Source organism: Neocloeon triangulifer, unplaced genomic scaffold (assembly GCF_031216515.1).
Source record: "Neocloeon triangulifer isolate White Clay Creek 2 clone unplaced genomic scaffold, ASM3121651v1 ptg000006l, whole genome shotgun sequence".
Lineage (NCBI taxonomy): Eukaryota > Metazoa > Arthropoda > Insecta > Ephemeroptera > Baetidae > Neocloeon > Neocloeon triangulifer.
This window is the reverse complement of record NW_026775549.1, coordinates 2,528,563-2,543,309: the sequence shown is the minus strand read 5'-3', so window position 1 is coordinate 2,543,309 and position 14,747 is coordinate 2,528,563. Positions and strand designations below refer to the sequence as shown.

At 37.6% G+C, this 14,747-nt stretch overlaps 4 protein-coding genes across 5 annotated transcripts; 2 read left to right on the top strand and 2 right to left on the bottom strand.

Moving 5' to 3' along the window:
* The first annotated feature begins 47 nt into the window (after nt 1–47).
* Nucleotides 48–5,688, top strand: LOC132194420 (ionotropic receptor 93a-like). The gene is made up of 19 exons (XM_059615675.1): nt 48–138; nt 399–575; nt 628–726; nt 788–937; nt 990–1,095; nt 1,154–1,259; nt 1,590–1,763; nt 1,913–2,086; nt 2,146–2,229; nt 2,281–2,430; nt 2,484–2,590; nt 2,642–2,714; nt 2,763–2,825; nt 2,904–3,059; nt 3,113–3,296; nt 3,559–3,779; nt 3,839–4,019; nt 4,571–4,649; nt 4,712–5,688. The coding sequence occupies exons 1-19, from the start codon at nt 48–50 to the stop codon at nt 4,971–4,973; spliced, it is 2,637 nt and encodes an 878-aa protein (XP_059471658.1). The 3' UTR covers nt 4,974–5,688.
* LOC132194318 (inner centromere protein-like) lies at nt 5,026–7,218 on the bottom strand. 2 transcript variants are annotated; one of them, XR_009441530.1, is made up of 4 exons: nt 7,038–7,218; nt 6,540–6,640; nt 6,018–6,212; nt 5,026–5,953 (listed from the first exon to the last, which is right to left on the bottom strand). XR_009441530.1 is itself a non-coding variant. In XM_059615500.1 (2 exons), exons 1-2 carry the CDS (start codon nt 6,077–6,079, stop codon nt 5,770–5,772), a joined length of 246 nt encoding a protein of 81 aa, XP_059471483.1. In that variant the 5' UTR covers nt 6,080–6,211; the 3' UTR covers nt 5,026–5,769. The 2 variants fall into 2 exon arrangements, 1 of the variants encoding a protein (XP_059471483.1); XM_059615500.1 differs by lacking the exons at nt 6,540–6,640; nt 7,038–7,218 and having other exon boundaries at nt 6,018–6,211.
* Nucleotides 7,219–8,916: 1,698 nt separating this feature from the next.
* LOC132194069 (uncharacterized) lies at nt 8,917–11,284 on the bottom strand. Its single transcript, XM_059615130.1, has 6 exons — nt 10,939–11,284; nt 10,491–10,693; nt 10,127–10,436; nt 10,010–10,058; nt 9,826–9,941; nt 8,917–9,741 (listed from the first exon to the last, which is right to left on the bottom strand). Exons 1-6 carry the CDS (start codon nt 11,108–11,110, stop codon nt 9,341–9,343), a joined length of 1,251 nt encoding a protein of 416 aa, XP_059471113.1. The 5' UTR covers nt 11,111–11,284; the 3' UTR covers nt 8,917–9,340.
* Nucleotides 11,285–11,445: 161 nt separating this feature from the next.
* On the top strand, nt 11,446–14,294 carry LOC132194066 (uncharacterized). Its single transcript, XM_059615128.1, has 9 exons — nt 11,446–11,657; nt 11,726–12,118; nt 12,175–12,300; nt 12,353–12,469; nt 12,587–12,647; nt 12,860–13,118; nt 13,168–13,386; nt 13,443–13,607; nt 13,662–14,294. The coding sequence occupies exons 1-9, from the start codon at nt 11,634–11,636 to the stop codon at nt 13,873–13,875; spliced, it is 1,578 nt and encodes a 525-aa protein (XP_059471111.1). The 5' UTR covers nt 11,446–11,633; the 3' UTR covers nt 13,876–14,294.
* Nucleotides 14,295–14,747: the final 453 nt, after the last annotated feature.

Here is a 14,747-nt window from a genome sequence, read left to right as displayed (position 1 = left end):
TACTGCACATGTAACCTCATTTCTAGTGCAGTGCATTGAGGGCAAACATGGTCCTTCTCTATTTGCTCATTGGGATTATGTGCTTCAAATTTGCAGCAGCGGACGATACTGTTCTCAATGCTATGGACTACAGATTTGGTATGCATAATTTCTCTCTTTGTGTATAAATTGGTTGAAAACGCCGATGAGTATATTGTCGCTTTTATTAATCCCTCTCGACTATTTTCCAGATATAATGACTAACATCCGGCTCAGTAATTATAAACCAATATTTAAGAAAAACAAATGCATTGTTTATTCTTTTTTCAAGCCATTAAAACAAAAAAAATTAGATCATTTCTGATTTATGGCTTTTGAAGAATATTTAATTTCCAACTCATCTTCAACGTAATCGGCAGGTATCGTCCTGGACAAAGAATTTGCCAGCACCAAACTGTCAGAGTTTGAGGGTGGCCGAGATTTTGACCTGTTGAAAGAGTTGAAAAGCATTTGGGCACAACTTGTGAAAGAAAATCTTGGACAGATTCCACTCAAAGTAGAATTCCACACACGATCGGACATTATTTTAAGAAAAGGTTGAATAATTTTATATAATTCCTGAATTTATTTTTACTTTTCATAATAAAGATTTAAGTGCGGTCCTCATCATCGCGTCATGTCAAAATTTGTGGCGCCTCTACAACAACTCAGAAGACTCGTCCAGTTTACTTTATTTGGCAGTGACAGGTTGATCTTAATTTGGACAAATTTTTTAATTTATTTTTCACAATCAAAGATTCTGATGCAGACGAAGATTGCCCTAGACTGCCACCGAATGAAGGAATAACCGTGCCAATTATAAAAAGAGGTCAGGAGTTGTCTCAGATTTTGTCCGACTTGCGTGCAATTGAGGAGATTTCGTGGCCGTCAATGTTGATTATTTTTGACGCGTGGCTTGGTACTACTTTATTTTATGTATTAATTATGTTATAATAATTTAATTATTAAAGATGCTGAGCAAATGAAAAAAGTTTTTAAATCAATGACTGCAGCTCATCCGAAAGTACGTTTTGTCTCCCCTCAGATACAACTTCTCGATTTAGGATACTTCTCAAGGTTTGAAAATAATTTCAAAATTTTCTTTGTTTATGCTCAATTTGGTGTATTTAATTAGCTACGATATGGTTCGACAGACGATTTCGGAATTTCCAAACTTGAATCGGATTGAGCATTTCCTTGTCGTCACAAGCAGAGAAAACATTTACATCGTGATGAAAATCGTGAGTTACTATTTTTTTTTTAAATAAAAAAATCTGATACATAATTTATTAATTATTGATAACATTTACTGATATTTTTAAAATTCTTTGTTCTAATTTTTTAGTGCAAGTTTTTGAACTTATTTTGATACTGCTATTGACGAACTGTTTTTTTTTTTTTTTTTCATATAAAAGAAATCAGCGAATACAGAACGCCTGTAATAAATCTGAGTATGCAATTGGCACTGCAGGGACGTTCTGCCGGTTGCATACCAATTCGAATGACTACAAAACAATTCGCTGTGTGCAAACAGAGCAGAAATTTAATTTGTGTCATTTGTCGCATTGCAGGCGAAATCTCTGAAGCTTGTGACGCCGAGCACACAGTGGCTGTACGTGTTGCCGGAAACTCAGTATTACACAATGACCAACGACACCAGACTCATACCTTTGCTCACCGAGGGCGACAACGTGGCCTTTCTTATCAACGCAACCCGACACACGACCGACGCCAACAGTTGTTCCGTGAGTTAATTTGGTGGAAAGCCACTGAAATAGAGAGAGAGAGAGAGTTCTCGGAAAAGATTTGATAAATTTTCTATAAGCCGCTCTGGATAATAGATGAAATTCGAAATAACTAATTTTGTTGAACACCTGTGCTATTTTTCTGGTAGGAGGGTGGAATTCTCTGTTACTCGCGTGAATTATTGAGAGCGTTGATCGCTGCCTTGGTTTCGGGGGCGGCCTCGGAACAGGTCATGATGCAGAAGAAGGTGTCCGTCGACGAGTGGGATGAGGAAAAACTCTCTGTATCGGAGAGAAGGAAACTTTTACTTAAACATATTACAGTAAAGTTTAAAAAACAGTAAATACAAAGACACTTTTTTTATTTAATAATACAAAACAGGCAGGCATTGCTCAAAGGTTGGAAGAAACGTGCGATGGTTGCTTGGCCTGGAAATTTCGAAGTGCATTAACCTGGGGGCTAAGAGTAAAATATCTAATGTTATACTTTATTGGTTTAAAAATTTTAATATTTTAGGGTCCAACAGGACCTTCTGGAGACGAAAAGGCATCAATGTTGGACGTAGGTATTTGGCGACCGGGAGCTGGAATTGATATTAGTGAGCCACTTTTTGTGCACATCAAGCACGGGTTTAGAGGGAAACAACTTGTTGTCGTCTCTTGTCACGTAAGAAATTAAATTTATTATAATATTGGAATTTTCAAATAATTGAGAAAAAGGCTCCTCCGTGGCACGAAATGGAATTCAATGAGCAGGGGCAGTTGGTCAAGGCAAAAGGATTTATATTTGATATTGTGAACGAGCTAAGCTCTAGACTCAACTTTACGTAATAATAAACAATTTTTTTGGTACTTTATTTTTAAGTAAATTATTAAAGGTACAAAGTTGTCTTTCCTGCAAATACAGTCAAAGGATTCCTGGCGGAAGGCAAGGATCCCACAATAGATGATGTGAAAAATAAAAATTTGAATTATTTTGCTTAACTAATTTTAATTTAGGCAATTCCTGATGAACGGTCTCTACTTTGGGACAATATGCTCGATTTGGTGCAACAAAATCACGTTAGCAAATTTCTTCTAATTGAATATTTTTTATAAAAAAATTTTCATTTTATTTATTATTTATTCACTCCTTTTTAGGTATTTTTATCTGCTGCTGCAACGTCGATGTCTGCAGGCCGCGAGTTGAGGGTGAGTTTCACCCTGGCCGTGGCTTCGCAGCCGCACACGTTCCTCGTCTCCAGGCCGCGCCAAATGAGCCGAACGCTTCTTTTCCTCTCACCCTTCACCACAACGGTAGAGCATAGTTCGTTTTTTAGTTTGTTCAATAAAACGGGCTTTCTCTTCAGACGTGGCTGGCGATTTTCGGGTCCACGCTGCTGGTCGGCCCGGCGCTTTACTTCATTCACCGCGCCAGCCCTGTCACGGAGCTGGGCCGTGATATGAAACCGAAAGACGAAGTTGCTAAAACGGGAGGTCTAAACAGAGTGATGAACTGCATCTGGTACATGTATGGAGCACTAATGCAGCAAGGTATCAAACAAAGTCAATATATTTTAAAATTATTTTCTTAAAGAAGAAAATCCCAAGCTGGAATTGATTGGCAGAATTTATTTAAAAGCTCAATGTTATTAAATGATAATTGAAATAAAATTAACTCACAAAAATGGAGATTAAACATTTTGGAATACTCGGAAATAACAATAAATAATTTTTTTTTATAAATTTAAGTCTTATTCTCTACTAAATTTTCATATTAATTTTTTTTTTTATTGATTTAATTTTGCTTGTATAGGAGCTGTTCAATTACCAAACTCGGATAGTGGGCGACTAGTGTTTGGAATTTGGTGGCTTTTCGTCGTAGTGATTGTCACATCATACTGCGGCAACCTGGTCGCCTTTCTCACTTTCCCGCGGATGAATCCTGCCGTCACGACGCTGAACGGGTTGCATAAATCAAAGGGCACGCTAACGTGGGGACTCTTGAGAGGGTCGGCACTCGAAAAGTTGCTAGAGGTGCAGAAAATATACCCACGTCACAATATAAAGCGAAAGTTATGAAAAACCATTTGCAGGACTCGTCAGTTCCTGAATACGTCATACTGTTGAACAAAGCCGAGCGACACGCCACGGTCGACGACTATTTGCTTGAAAGAGTGGCATCCGATAATCACGTTTTATTGGAGAGGCGATCGCGGCTTTTAATGCTGCAGACTCTGCAGCTGAAAAAGACTGGAGTTTGCGCCTTCGCTTTAGGTAATTATAGGATGATCAATAGGACTTTATTATTTATATTTCAAAAAAGATCAAATCAAGAAAAATAGCGTTTCAGAACTGGAAAATCATTATTCACATTTATTAGAATAGAATAGTTACATCTTAATGTAAATAAAAAAAGATGCGTTTGATTACAATAAAAATATATTTTTTAATCAAAAAAATTTAACAAAAAATATTACTTCTAAATTTTTATCTAGTTGATACTTTTTTCGTAATGCGCATCAAAAATAAAAATATAATTTTATTATTATATGATTTTTTATTTTATTTTTTTATATATAAAATATTTTGTTACTTTTAATATACAATAAAAGCTCTAATGTATGTAAGTATTGAGTATTGATTGTTGTCAAAGAAAAATATCGAAATGTACATATAAATAATTATAGCAATGTTGAAAGTTACTCATGGTTAGGTATATTATTTAATTATAATTCTTACAGGCCCCTCTTTTTTTATGTAATTGAAATTTGAAATTAAAGAAGAAAAAATTGGTAATAAATTATGTGCTCAAATTTTATCAATAGGCGTCGATGACTTCCTTCCAGAGCAAATTGGCTTGGCGATGCCCATCGTTAGCCCTTACACACCTCTAGTAAACAAAGAGTAGGAACAGCAACAACAGTTCGAACTGATGAAATGCCACTTTATTTATTCTGTATTTTCAGAATTAGAAGAATGCAGCAAGCCGGTTTGATTGATTCGTGGCTTCGATCCGCGATGCCACGGCGAGATCGGTGTTGGGTGTCGCCGCAGTCTCTGGCCACAGAGGTGAATAGTCACTCGGTCAACCTGGACGACATGCAGGGCTCGTTCATTTTGCTGGGCATGGGTCTGATAGCCGCGCTGCTGGCCGCCGTATTCGAACGCTGCTTCCGGTGTCTCACAATAATGAAAGCCAGAGGAATCATCGAACCGTTTGTAAATTGACCTGCACTTGCCAGGGTGCGACTCTCAGGGTGTGTTTTCATACAAGCTTGAGTGGGTTGCTTTTAGATTTTATTGATGAACAAAAAATGTAGACATTTAAAAATCAGTTTATAAGAGTTCAAGTCACCTCAAATTAATTTGTACTTAACTGTGAAAAAAAAATATGTTAGTCGCGATTACAAGAAGTGTAAGCGAATGAATGTTTTCTACCCACTAAGAGAATTTAACCTTCACCGTACAGATTATAAAAATAAAATATGTATGAAATAATTGCGAATTTTTTTTTGTTTGAACCTTTCGTGTCGAAAAGAAATATATAGAGAGGCTATAATTAGCATAAACTATATATCAGTTCGCTTTTGCGAGAGTTCAATTAAGTTGAATTGGCCGATGGTCTTTTAGTGTGTTTGTGTATAATTATATTTTCAGCGGTAGCAGTGGATCGTTGCCAAGGTCGTCTCCGAAATTCGCGACAAAATTAAGCCTCGTAACAAAATGCAAGACGATAGGGAAGTTTCGTCATCTCCATACAAGGAAAACTCGTTTTTTTTTGCATGTCAAAAGTAAACACGGCAGTGGGAAGCAATTTTATTTTATTGCATTCTAAAGGCACATTATAAGCAATGTTAGTAATTATAAACTTTTCTCAGTTCCAATAAACGTAATATATAAAAAAAACATAATAAGAAGAAAGGCAGTCTTTTTTTAAACTAAAGCCAATAGGGGGGCCGTGGCTCTAAAGTCTGCATTTCGTTACGAGGCTTAATATAAGAAATTTCCTCTCTAGATCAGTCGCTTAGCAGAAGTGCATGCTGTTGAACTGCTCCTTGCTCTTGTAGGGACCCCAGTTGCTACCCTGGCGGCGCTCCTGCTCGCGGCGTTCGCGTTCCCGGCGCTCCTGGTCGCGACGCTGCTGCTCCTGGCGCTCCTTCTCGCGGCGCTCGTTTTCGCTCTTCTGCAAGGCGTCATAGCCCGCTTTCCTGTATAAAATTTAAAAAATTAAAAAAATTATTTCGAATTAAGTCGTTAAAAAAAGACGCTGACCTTGAGGAGGAGGACGGAGACGATCCTCTGGCCATGCTGTTGATAGCTTCACCCTGGACCATTTTTACTTTCTATTCCGAGTAAAAATCGTTTCTTGATTGAAGGGGTGCTGTGTTAAAGCGGAGTTGTGCAACTTATTTTATAAAATCTGTACGGTGAAGGTCAAATTAGAGATGGGAATCTTTCTCGGCGCAACTGTGGAGCAGAAAGAGAGAAACGAGTTGTAGCATTTTTCACCCAAAAACTGGACGAAACTGGATTTGGAAATATTATATGCGTATGCTAATCGGCTAAAATGCATAAAAGAGCCACTTTCTAAAGTAAAGCGTGTTTATATCAGTGGATACATAAAATTCCACTACGGCGCCTACGGACGAGAGATGCAGTTAGAAAATAGGAAGTACCGTCAGTGTCGCTCGAAAAGGCATTTTACATTGGGCGGCGCTGCCTCTTTTTTTTAGAGAGGTGCACTCTAAATTATCTTGGAATTTTTTGGGAAATATATTATATCTCAACACTCACACTACGGCACGTGCGTTAGCTGGGTAAGCACTTGGAGCTCTAGGCGGTTTCCTGCGTTACCACGACGACTGCCCTTGCGGGTGTTCAGGTGTTTGGACAATCTGTAACCACAAAAAATAAAAACGATTGTAGATCTGGTGACACGTATGAAGATATATTCTCATCTTGGAAGAAAATATTATAATGTTTTGTATGTAACGCTATAAACTGAAGCAGGCGTCGACAGGAAAGAGGTCGACGCTTTATTTTAACTATAAAACTCGTCATACAGGTTAATTATTTATTGCAAGCCAGTAGGATAAGACGCTTGCATAGAATGATTGCCTCACCCAATTAATGCCAGAAATACATTTTTTTTTATCAGAATAGATGCATTTCTCAAGCAAAAATTATTATATAAAAAAAAACACACACACACACACAATTAATAATTATCTTTTTTTTGTCTTTATATATGTTATTTTTTTCTTCTTCAAAAATTATTCAATTTCTCCTTACCTGACAGTCGGAAGGAATTTTTTGGTTTCAAGGTAGACTAAGGCTCTGCTGTTCATGGGCACATGAAGGTATTCAGAAACGTGGAAACAATTAACTCTCGGAACAGAATTATAAGCGCTCAAGCAAGCGGATGAAACGACGCGGACGGTGGCTTCTTGGTGTCTGTTCTCAGCGACTTTCAAATCCCTACTTTTATCTTACCTGAGAGGGGAAGGCCTACTGGGTAACTTTTTAAGTTACAATATACGCCAGACTACCTCTTCTCTCGCGCTCACGTGTACAGACGATGATCACTCGGCTTCTTTTTATAAGTTGCATGACCTTCTCCTGTTTTATATGTTTGGCTTGAAGGAGGAAAACTGTAAAAAATTATCACTTTGGGACTGGTTTTCATTTACAAAAAGCACGAGAGGGATTTTCCCAATTGCTCTCAATAGCCATAATTATTTTTAGCATCTTCTCTTCTTTCCACTTTGAAATGACAATATTATTGCCTGTACTTATTTTTAGTTATGTCACTCCCTTAGATCCTTGTGAAAATGATCTTCAGCACCAAAACAAAGCTTATTTTTTTTTAATTCTGAAATAATAACATTGCTTATAAGTATAGCAAAACTTTTGTTTTGATAGATTTTATTTCCCCTGTTTTAATGAACGGTGCGCTGTTGACACGTGACAGTGATTTTTAAGGAACTTTTATATTTTTAGTTGATGCTGTGAAAGTCAAAATCAGGTCAAGATAATTCGTTGATCATTCGGTGTCCACGTGATTCCAAGCATGATCCTTAATTGCCAATCCACATTTACGAACACGCAAAATGCTCTGTGTGCCTCTATAGAGCGCGGTCTATAAAAAGAGCTAAAGATCGTTTTCTCCCGATTTACATCAGGAACTCCACTATTAACAGGCTCTATGGATTACAGAAAAAATATCACGTGATTTGCACCTGATGCACCTCTAGTCCTCTAAACTATACTCAAAATGAAAAGATGGATTATCTTTAAAAAAAATTATTAAGAGCGTATGGCAAATTATTATATTTTATTTCATTCAATAAAAAAACAAAAGACATTCTAATCCAGCAGAATTCCCTCAAAAGAAAATGAATATTTAAATCTCATTAAATAAAAATGTAAATAAAGCTGATTCAAGGCCTGCGAGGTTTTTGTTTGGACGGGCTGAATTCTAACCAAGCGCACAAGACACGCACTCGCATTTTGGTAAAATGACCTTAATTTAATTTGTGCTAAAAATAAACACTGCAATTAAATTAGCTCAATCAGCTTAATGTGAGCGACTAATATTCCAAATGTTATTAGTCCTACTTAGGAGTAGAAAACGCAAGTGTCAGGGAATAATGTTGGACATCTAGAAAAAGTAAAAAATATTAGTGATTATATAACCACATATATGTGGTTGTATATATAAAAATCTTTTAATTTCTGGATTTTTCAACAGCATTATTTCTGGTTCGAAACTGCAGAAGGGCATATACGTGAGAATTGTAAATGCAAACGTGACAACTGGCACGGCGCACTGAGAGCGTCAAGGCAAGGAATAAGTAAATATAATTACAAGCGAAAGAGTAAAAAAAAATCAACATCAGTTTCAAAGCAAGACGCGCTCGATGCTTTTTAAGTGTCTCTTCTCTTAACTTATTGGAAAACCTGGGGAAACCAGTTTGTTGTACTGTACCAAGTATATTTATTCAGCTTTATACTTTATCGTCAGAGGTGACCTGCCCGCGTAGATGAAAGGAGCAAGAGCCAGACAAGACATTAAAATAAATAAAATAAGGTGTCATTGCCAATGCAATGGTCCACACATATTTTTCAATAACACACAGAGTTCTAGAACAATATTTTTTTATTGGTAATTTATTAATGATTAGATTAATTTATAGCACCAGTAACCATAGCATTTCCTGAAAACATAGCGTTTTTGCGCCGAACAATGAATTCAAAATCTCATTTATAATTGATATTTTTATGACTGTGATAACTATGCAGCTGGAGATGTGCATATCCAAAGCCCAGTCGACTCTTTTGCATGGATATCAATGTATGTCAAGAAATTTCTCAAGTATGTATTGCGCAGTTTGTTTTTACTGCAGCTCACATCCAACTAAAAATACTCATTAGAATAATCTGCAAAACAAGTTATTTTCTAACTGAGATAAAGTAGTAACTTTTGTCCTGCATCATTTATCCTCAACATTAAAGATACTTTAGATACTGAGTTTTTCCTTATTCTATAAAAATAATAATAATTCGAATGTATCCCACACAGAGAGATAACACTGCTATTTAGTGTTCTTCAAAGTGGGCACTTTTGGCTTGAAAGTCATCTTCGGCTTCTGTTTCTTCTCAGGTGGAGCTGCTATTTGGATTGAGCTTTGGTCGGTTTTCAAATTTGCCTCTAATTCATCAAAATCATAGTCGTCCCAATCGTCCCAGTCGAGGAAGCCGCCATCATCATAATTGTAATCTACGTTGCTCAATTTTGATTTCTGGGCGGCCTGTGATGCGCCCGAACTGGAAGCTGCTGCGTCCACGCTAAACTGCGAGGTGACCCATCGTGACGTCACTGGTTTCTGGTTATATCCTGAGGCTTGGCTTGTTGTCGGCAGAAAACTTGATCTCTCGGTGGGAGCGGCACCTCGCTGTTGGAGCGTCGCCTTTTGCTGGCTGGAAATTCCGCCTCCTAAAATTTAAACGATTAATTGCACACGATCGCGAATGTTCCTTTATATTAAAAAAATCGCAACTTTATTTTTATTAAGCTGACCTAAAGTGGGTTGTCTATTGGTGAATTCAGAGGCCTGTCTTTTGTCTACGTAACCGCCTTGAAAATTGGAGAATCCTTTTGCGCGACTTCCCAACGGCGGCTTTGCATATGAAGTCCTTAAACAAAAATTTAATGTTAAATTAAAATTATCACTATTTTGTAATCTAAATCCAAAAGCAAATACCAGTGGCTAGTATTTTCCTCAAAATCCCAGTTGTATTGTCCAGTTTTATCTAAAACACAATATAAAACAAATTAATATGAGCAAAAATTTGATATATATATTTTTATTTAATTTTACCAAACTTTGAAGCACCTGAATTGGCAAAGTCACTCTGTTTGGTGAAGTATTTTTCAGTGTTTGGCGAGAATTGAACAGTTTTCTGAGAATCAAAGTCATCCGAATTGATTTCCACAAGCTCAAAGGGTTCAGTTACAGGTTCTGCTGCGGAACTCTTTGGCTCAATACTGTCCCAGTCAAAGCTGACAAATTCAAAGATATTTTTCTTGCGATCCTCACTGACTTTTTCCGCACGCACTTCAGCGGCTTGGTCGTAGATTGCCTGAATCTCAGCCCTTTGTTTTTCCCAATTGTCCTCATAGAATTTGTACTGAAATTAGTAAAAAATTTAGATACAATAAAAAATTGCACATTAAAAACTTACTGAATTATTGAGATGTTCTTCCTCCAGTTTCCAGTAAAGCTTTCGAGCTTCAATCACACATTTTTTCCCAAATTCCCTCATTTTCATCTCAAGTGACTTCATGGCAATCTGATTTGTCAGTTCATTCAGCTTTTCCTCTTTGGCAGCAATTTCTGCGGTGAGCTGTGCATTGTGTTCCTGCATGGCGCCCGTTTTGATCAGCACTAAAAATTAAGTGACTTATGTCAGGAATAATATTAAAAATTTAAAAGAAAGTAAATAAATACGATTAAATTAATTAAATTATTAATATTTTATACATAAGCTACTTTATAAATAAACTTTAGAGAGCACAATACATGAATCATAATTCTCATATAATTATTTAGGATAGATACGTAGAAAATAAGGAAAATAAGGAATATAAATCTCGATAAATCTTATCTAATTATAATTATGATAATTATACCTTCCAAAGACTTCCGATTGCGTTGAGCTTGCGCTTTTTCTTTCATCTTGATACTAGCTATTGCTGAATGTAAGATAGGTTTAGATTCATCTTGAACCATTTTTTGCTCTGGGGCCTCTAAGGCCTCTTGCTCTGGCTCTTCCAGCTTTGAGGGTTGCAGTGGCGGATCCATAACAGTGCCAAGACGATGAAATTGCAAAATCAAAAGAGCACACCCTGCGACGGGGTGCAAATGTCTTCGATTTGTTTGATTTTGAACTGGCAATGAGCAATGACAGCCTCCGAGCCGCCTGTATGATGTGTGCGAAATGCAACTAATGCCGGAACCTGCACGAATTCCCGCTAATCCCGCTTATGTATTTTGCCGCCTTTGCTGCAGCACACGAATTTTGCGCCAGAGAACAACACGGATCAATGTTGGATTCCTCTCTCGTCCAATCAGCGCTCTAAAATTTTAGGGCGGTGCTGTTGGTGCTGCCATCAGCAGGTTTCCCGTCGAAGCACAATTCAATCACAACAAAAAACGACTAAAATGTTTTTCTAATGAGCGACACGGCATACAAATGTAAAAATATATTACAGCTTTGATCTTCGTCTACGTGAGCAAGGATGCAGGCCGAGTTGGATCCAACTCCGGAGCATAATTCTGAATATTCTCGAACTACCCTGAAAACTTGAATTCGTCCTGTCTCGTCATGTCATCGGCGGAGGAAAATTCGGTGAGCAAAACTCGCGATTTCTTTTCTGAGGAAAATAATTTTTTTGTATCTCTACAATTTTTGCTCAGTGTGAGGAGGAGTTGAGGGAGATTCAACAGCGCTTTGAGAAGGAGGGTTTGGACTGGGATGGATTGGGAACGGGCGAGCGACACCTGCATCTGTGGCGTTGGCTTCAGGACGCGGAGAGCAACCTTCGAAGCTCCCGAAGGATGCTGGACAAACTGCGAGAGGTCCAACACGAAGAGCTGGAGGAAATGGAGGGATACGTTGCTCACGTTCGCCAGTTAGCTGACACCAGGGCTGCCCATCTGGAGTCCGAGGTCATGACCCTGAGGTCGCGACTGGAGGTTCAGCAGAGACAGGCGGTCACTTTGGCAAATCTGCTGCAACGCAGTGGCTTGGAGTCGACTGCACTTCCCGACGACGCTGCTCCTGGAGATGATAACTGGGTAGGAGAGCAGGTAAATTTTATTCAAAATAAATTTGAAAAATTCTAATTTATCATAATTTCCATCAGGTTGCTCTTTTGATTGCGGATCGTGCCAAACTGATTGAGGAGATCGACGTTTTGAGGAAGTTGAAATTTTCTGACGGAGTCAACGGGATGAATAAGGAAGGAGAACTCCTGTCAGAAATAATTAAAGTATTGTTTTTAATGTTTAAGTAATTTGGTAAAATAATATAAAATAAATTAGGTGTCATCGGAGCGGGAGGTGCTGAAAAGAGAGGTCAAAGAGATGTGCGAGAGGGTTCAGTTGCTGGAAAAGGCTTCACGTCAACTGGAACTTGACAACGAAAGACTTGCATACAAGGTAAACAGTGATTTATCGTTGGCTTAAAATTAAAGATAACTAGTCAACCTTAATAACCAGCGCTAGCCAATTACTAATAATGTTATGCACTTTTACAATGCTGCTTACAAATGATAGCTTTCTGAAGCTTTAGCAGAGCTAGAAGAACGAGAAACCCAGTTGCGGCAACTGGGACCTTGTGAGTCTTAACAATCGTTCTATTGTTGTTGAGTAGAATTAAGTTATTATAATTCTCAACTTTATTTTACTACTTGTTGTTGCTAGAAAATTTAATTTAGTTCAGCACATTAGGTTTCCAAATGTTTTTGTGGTTTATTATTTTAATCACCCTTCACACTTCTTTTGACGTTCAAATTTTTAAGTCAGTGTGCTGATGAAAAGTATTTTTAGTTGGAAGTAAAAACTCTGCCTGGCCTCGTCATAAACGGTTAACATCTGCTGACGATTTGCTCTCGTCTGGCTCACCTAGTCCTACAGAAGAGGGTGGAGAGGAAGAAAAAGCGTTGCCCACCAGTAAAGACCCTATCGTCACTGAAAATTTAAAAGAAAAGGAGCCAAGTCCAAAAGAAAGTCCTAAAATATCTGCCTTGACGGCAGAGAGTCCCAGACTCTCATTGCTGAGAAAGCTTGAAATAGGCGGAGATTCAAAGTAAAATTTTTACAGAAGAAAATGGTTTTAAAACAAGTTATTTTCTTAGATCTGACCTCAACATTGGAGGATGTGTTCCATCCCCGAGGAGATACGCAGCCTTGCTGGAGAGAACGGATCCGCACCGTATTGAAGAGGTTACCCGGTTGCAGACAGAGCAAGAGAAACTGAAGGGCCAGGTCGGTCTTTTGACTGAAAAATACAACTCTCTGGCTATGAGACATCTCCAGTACAAATCAAAAAGGAAAGCACAAGTGGAAGATTTGAGGTAAATTTAATTGTGCCACGAATGGTGTAGCAAAAATAATAAATAAATAATTTCAGAGCCCGGCTGGATGTCGAACTTAGTTCTCTACAAAGTGAAGTCGATGCTTTGCAAGCTAGACTTGCCATGCAGAAAAAGACCTTGAGAGGTGAAGAGGGCCTTAGAAGGCGGGTCGAAGCTGACTACAGAAGGCTCCAAGATGACAAGAGGAAGCTAGTTGTGAAGTAAAATAATATTTTTTTTAATTAACCTCATTAAACAAATTTATGATCCATTAGTATGATGGCATCAGACAACACATCTCGAGACAAAGAGCAGGAAGTGGGTCTCCTGAACAAGAAAATCGGTCTGCTCGAACGAGCGAACTCGGAGCTTTTGAGTCGAGTCCTGGACCTGAAATACGCCGCTCGCCACAATTCGAATTCCCCGCACAACAAAACGCCTTCCCCGTCGGAAGACATCAAAATGTTAGAAATTAGCAGTGCCGTTTAGATCGTAGAAATTACTAAAGAGGGAAGTTCCAATATTTTACTATCACGTCCCATTAACAATGTGAGCTTCGTAGCGTCTTTAGGCAATTTTATACGTTGCTGTGCTACTGCCAAATTTTTCCCTAGGAATTGAAAAGAAACATGTCGTCTTCTGCTTGCTTATGTGAGAACTTCCATATATTGCAAAAATAGTGTGCCAATTATTCAAGAAGCCCTATTTTGAACAGTGTTGTCAGTCTATGAATGAGAAAATTATTATTTTGTGTTTTACCGTCCAAAATTGTATTAATAGAACCTCCATCCATTGTCCTTCCTAAAGATGTAAAGGTGTTCAAAAATCAAACATCACGCCAAACTTAACAACAATCAATAGGATGTAGCTTGTGCAAAATGTTGAAAAAATAAAAATAAAAAGCATACAAGAAATTGAAAACAAATAATATTCTGTTACAAAAAAAAAATTAAATGAATGGGCTTTAAAAAGTGTATATTAGTTATTGTGTATTACACATACAAAATTTATGAATAGTTAAAGTGAACACCAGAATAATTCACAAACAAATTAATTATTGTAGTTAATTCTCGCAACTTGGAAACACTTGGAAAATAGAAATACATCTAAAAAAAGAGGCTATGTCTAGTAAAAAAAAATGAAATGAAAAAAATAGTTTGCTGATATTTGATGAAGATAAAGAGTAATTTATTTTTAAGTTCTTTATTCATATTATATTAACGGCAGAGATGTATAAGCCCTCTTTTTGCCAACCCTAAATTAATTGCAACATATAATATATCTTGCAGGTACGTCTCCTCGCTTCCTTGTGCAAACATAACCCTCTGTCATAAAGTCGATCCACTAAAACAATTAGCCTC

What these genes read in the sequence shown, in the direction of transcription:
- LOC132194420 (XM_059615675.1), top strand. Translation starts at nt 48, where the DNA reads ATGGTCCTTCTCTATTTGCTCATTGGGATTATGTGCTTCAAATTTGCA. An exon ending in TGCTATGGACTACAGATTTG is followed by an intron (nt 139 to 398) that starts GTATGCATAATT and finishes CGTAATCGGCAG; the next exon opens with GTATCGTCCTGGACAAAGAA. An exon ending in GATTTAGGATACTTCTCAAG is followed by an intron (nt 1,096 to 1,153) that starts GTTTGAAAATAA and finishes GTATTTAATTAG; the next exon opens with CTACGATATGGTTCGACAGA.
- LOC132194318 (XM_059615500.1), bottom strand. Translation starts at nt 6,079, where the DNA reads ATGGTCCAGGGTGAAGCTATCAACAGCATGGCCAGAGGATCGTCTCCG. An exon ending in TCTCCGTCCTCCTCCTCAAG is followed by an intron (nt 5,954 to 6,017) that starts GTCAGCGTCTTT and finishes AATTTTATACAG; the next exon opens with GAAAGCGGGCTATGACGCCT.
- LOC132194069 (XM_059615130.1), bottom strand. Translation starts at nt 11,110, where the DNA reads ATGGATCCGCCACTGCAACCCTCAAAGCTGGAAGAGCCAGAGCAAGAG. An exon ending in CAATCGGAAGTCTTTGGAAG is followed by an intron (nt 10,694 to 10,938) that starts GTATAATTATCA and finishes CTTAATTTTTAG; the next exon opens with TGCTGATCAAAACGGGCGCC. An exon ending in GAGGAAAATACTAGCCACTG is followed by an intron (nt 9,942 to 10,009) that starts GTATTTGCTTTT and finishes TTTTTGTTTAAG; the next exon opens with GACTTCATATGCAAAGCCGC.
- LOC132194066 (XM_059615128.1), top strand. Translation starts at nt 11,634, where the DNA reads ATGTCATCGGCGGAGGAAAATTCG. An exon ending in ACGAAAGACTTGCATACAAG is followed by an intron (nt 12,470 to 12,586) that starts GTAAACAGTGAT and finishes TACAAATGATAG; the next exon opens with CTTTCTGAAGCTTTAGCAGA. An exon ending in GTTGCGGCAACTGGGACCTT is followed by an intron (nt 12,648 to 12,859) that starts GTGAGTCTTAAC and finishes AAGTATTTTTAG; the next exon opens with TTGGAAGTAAAAACTCTGCC.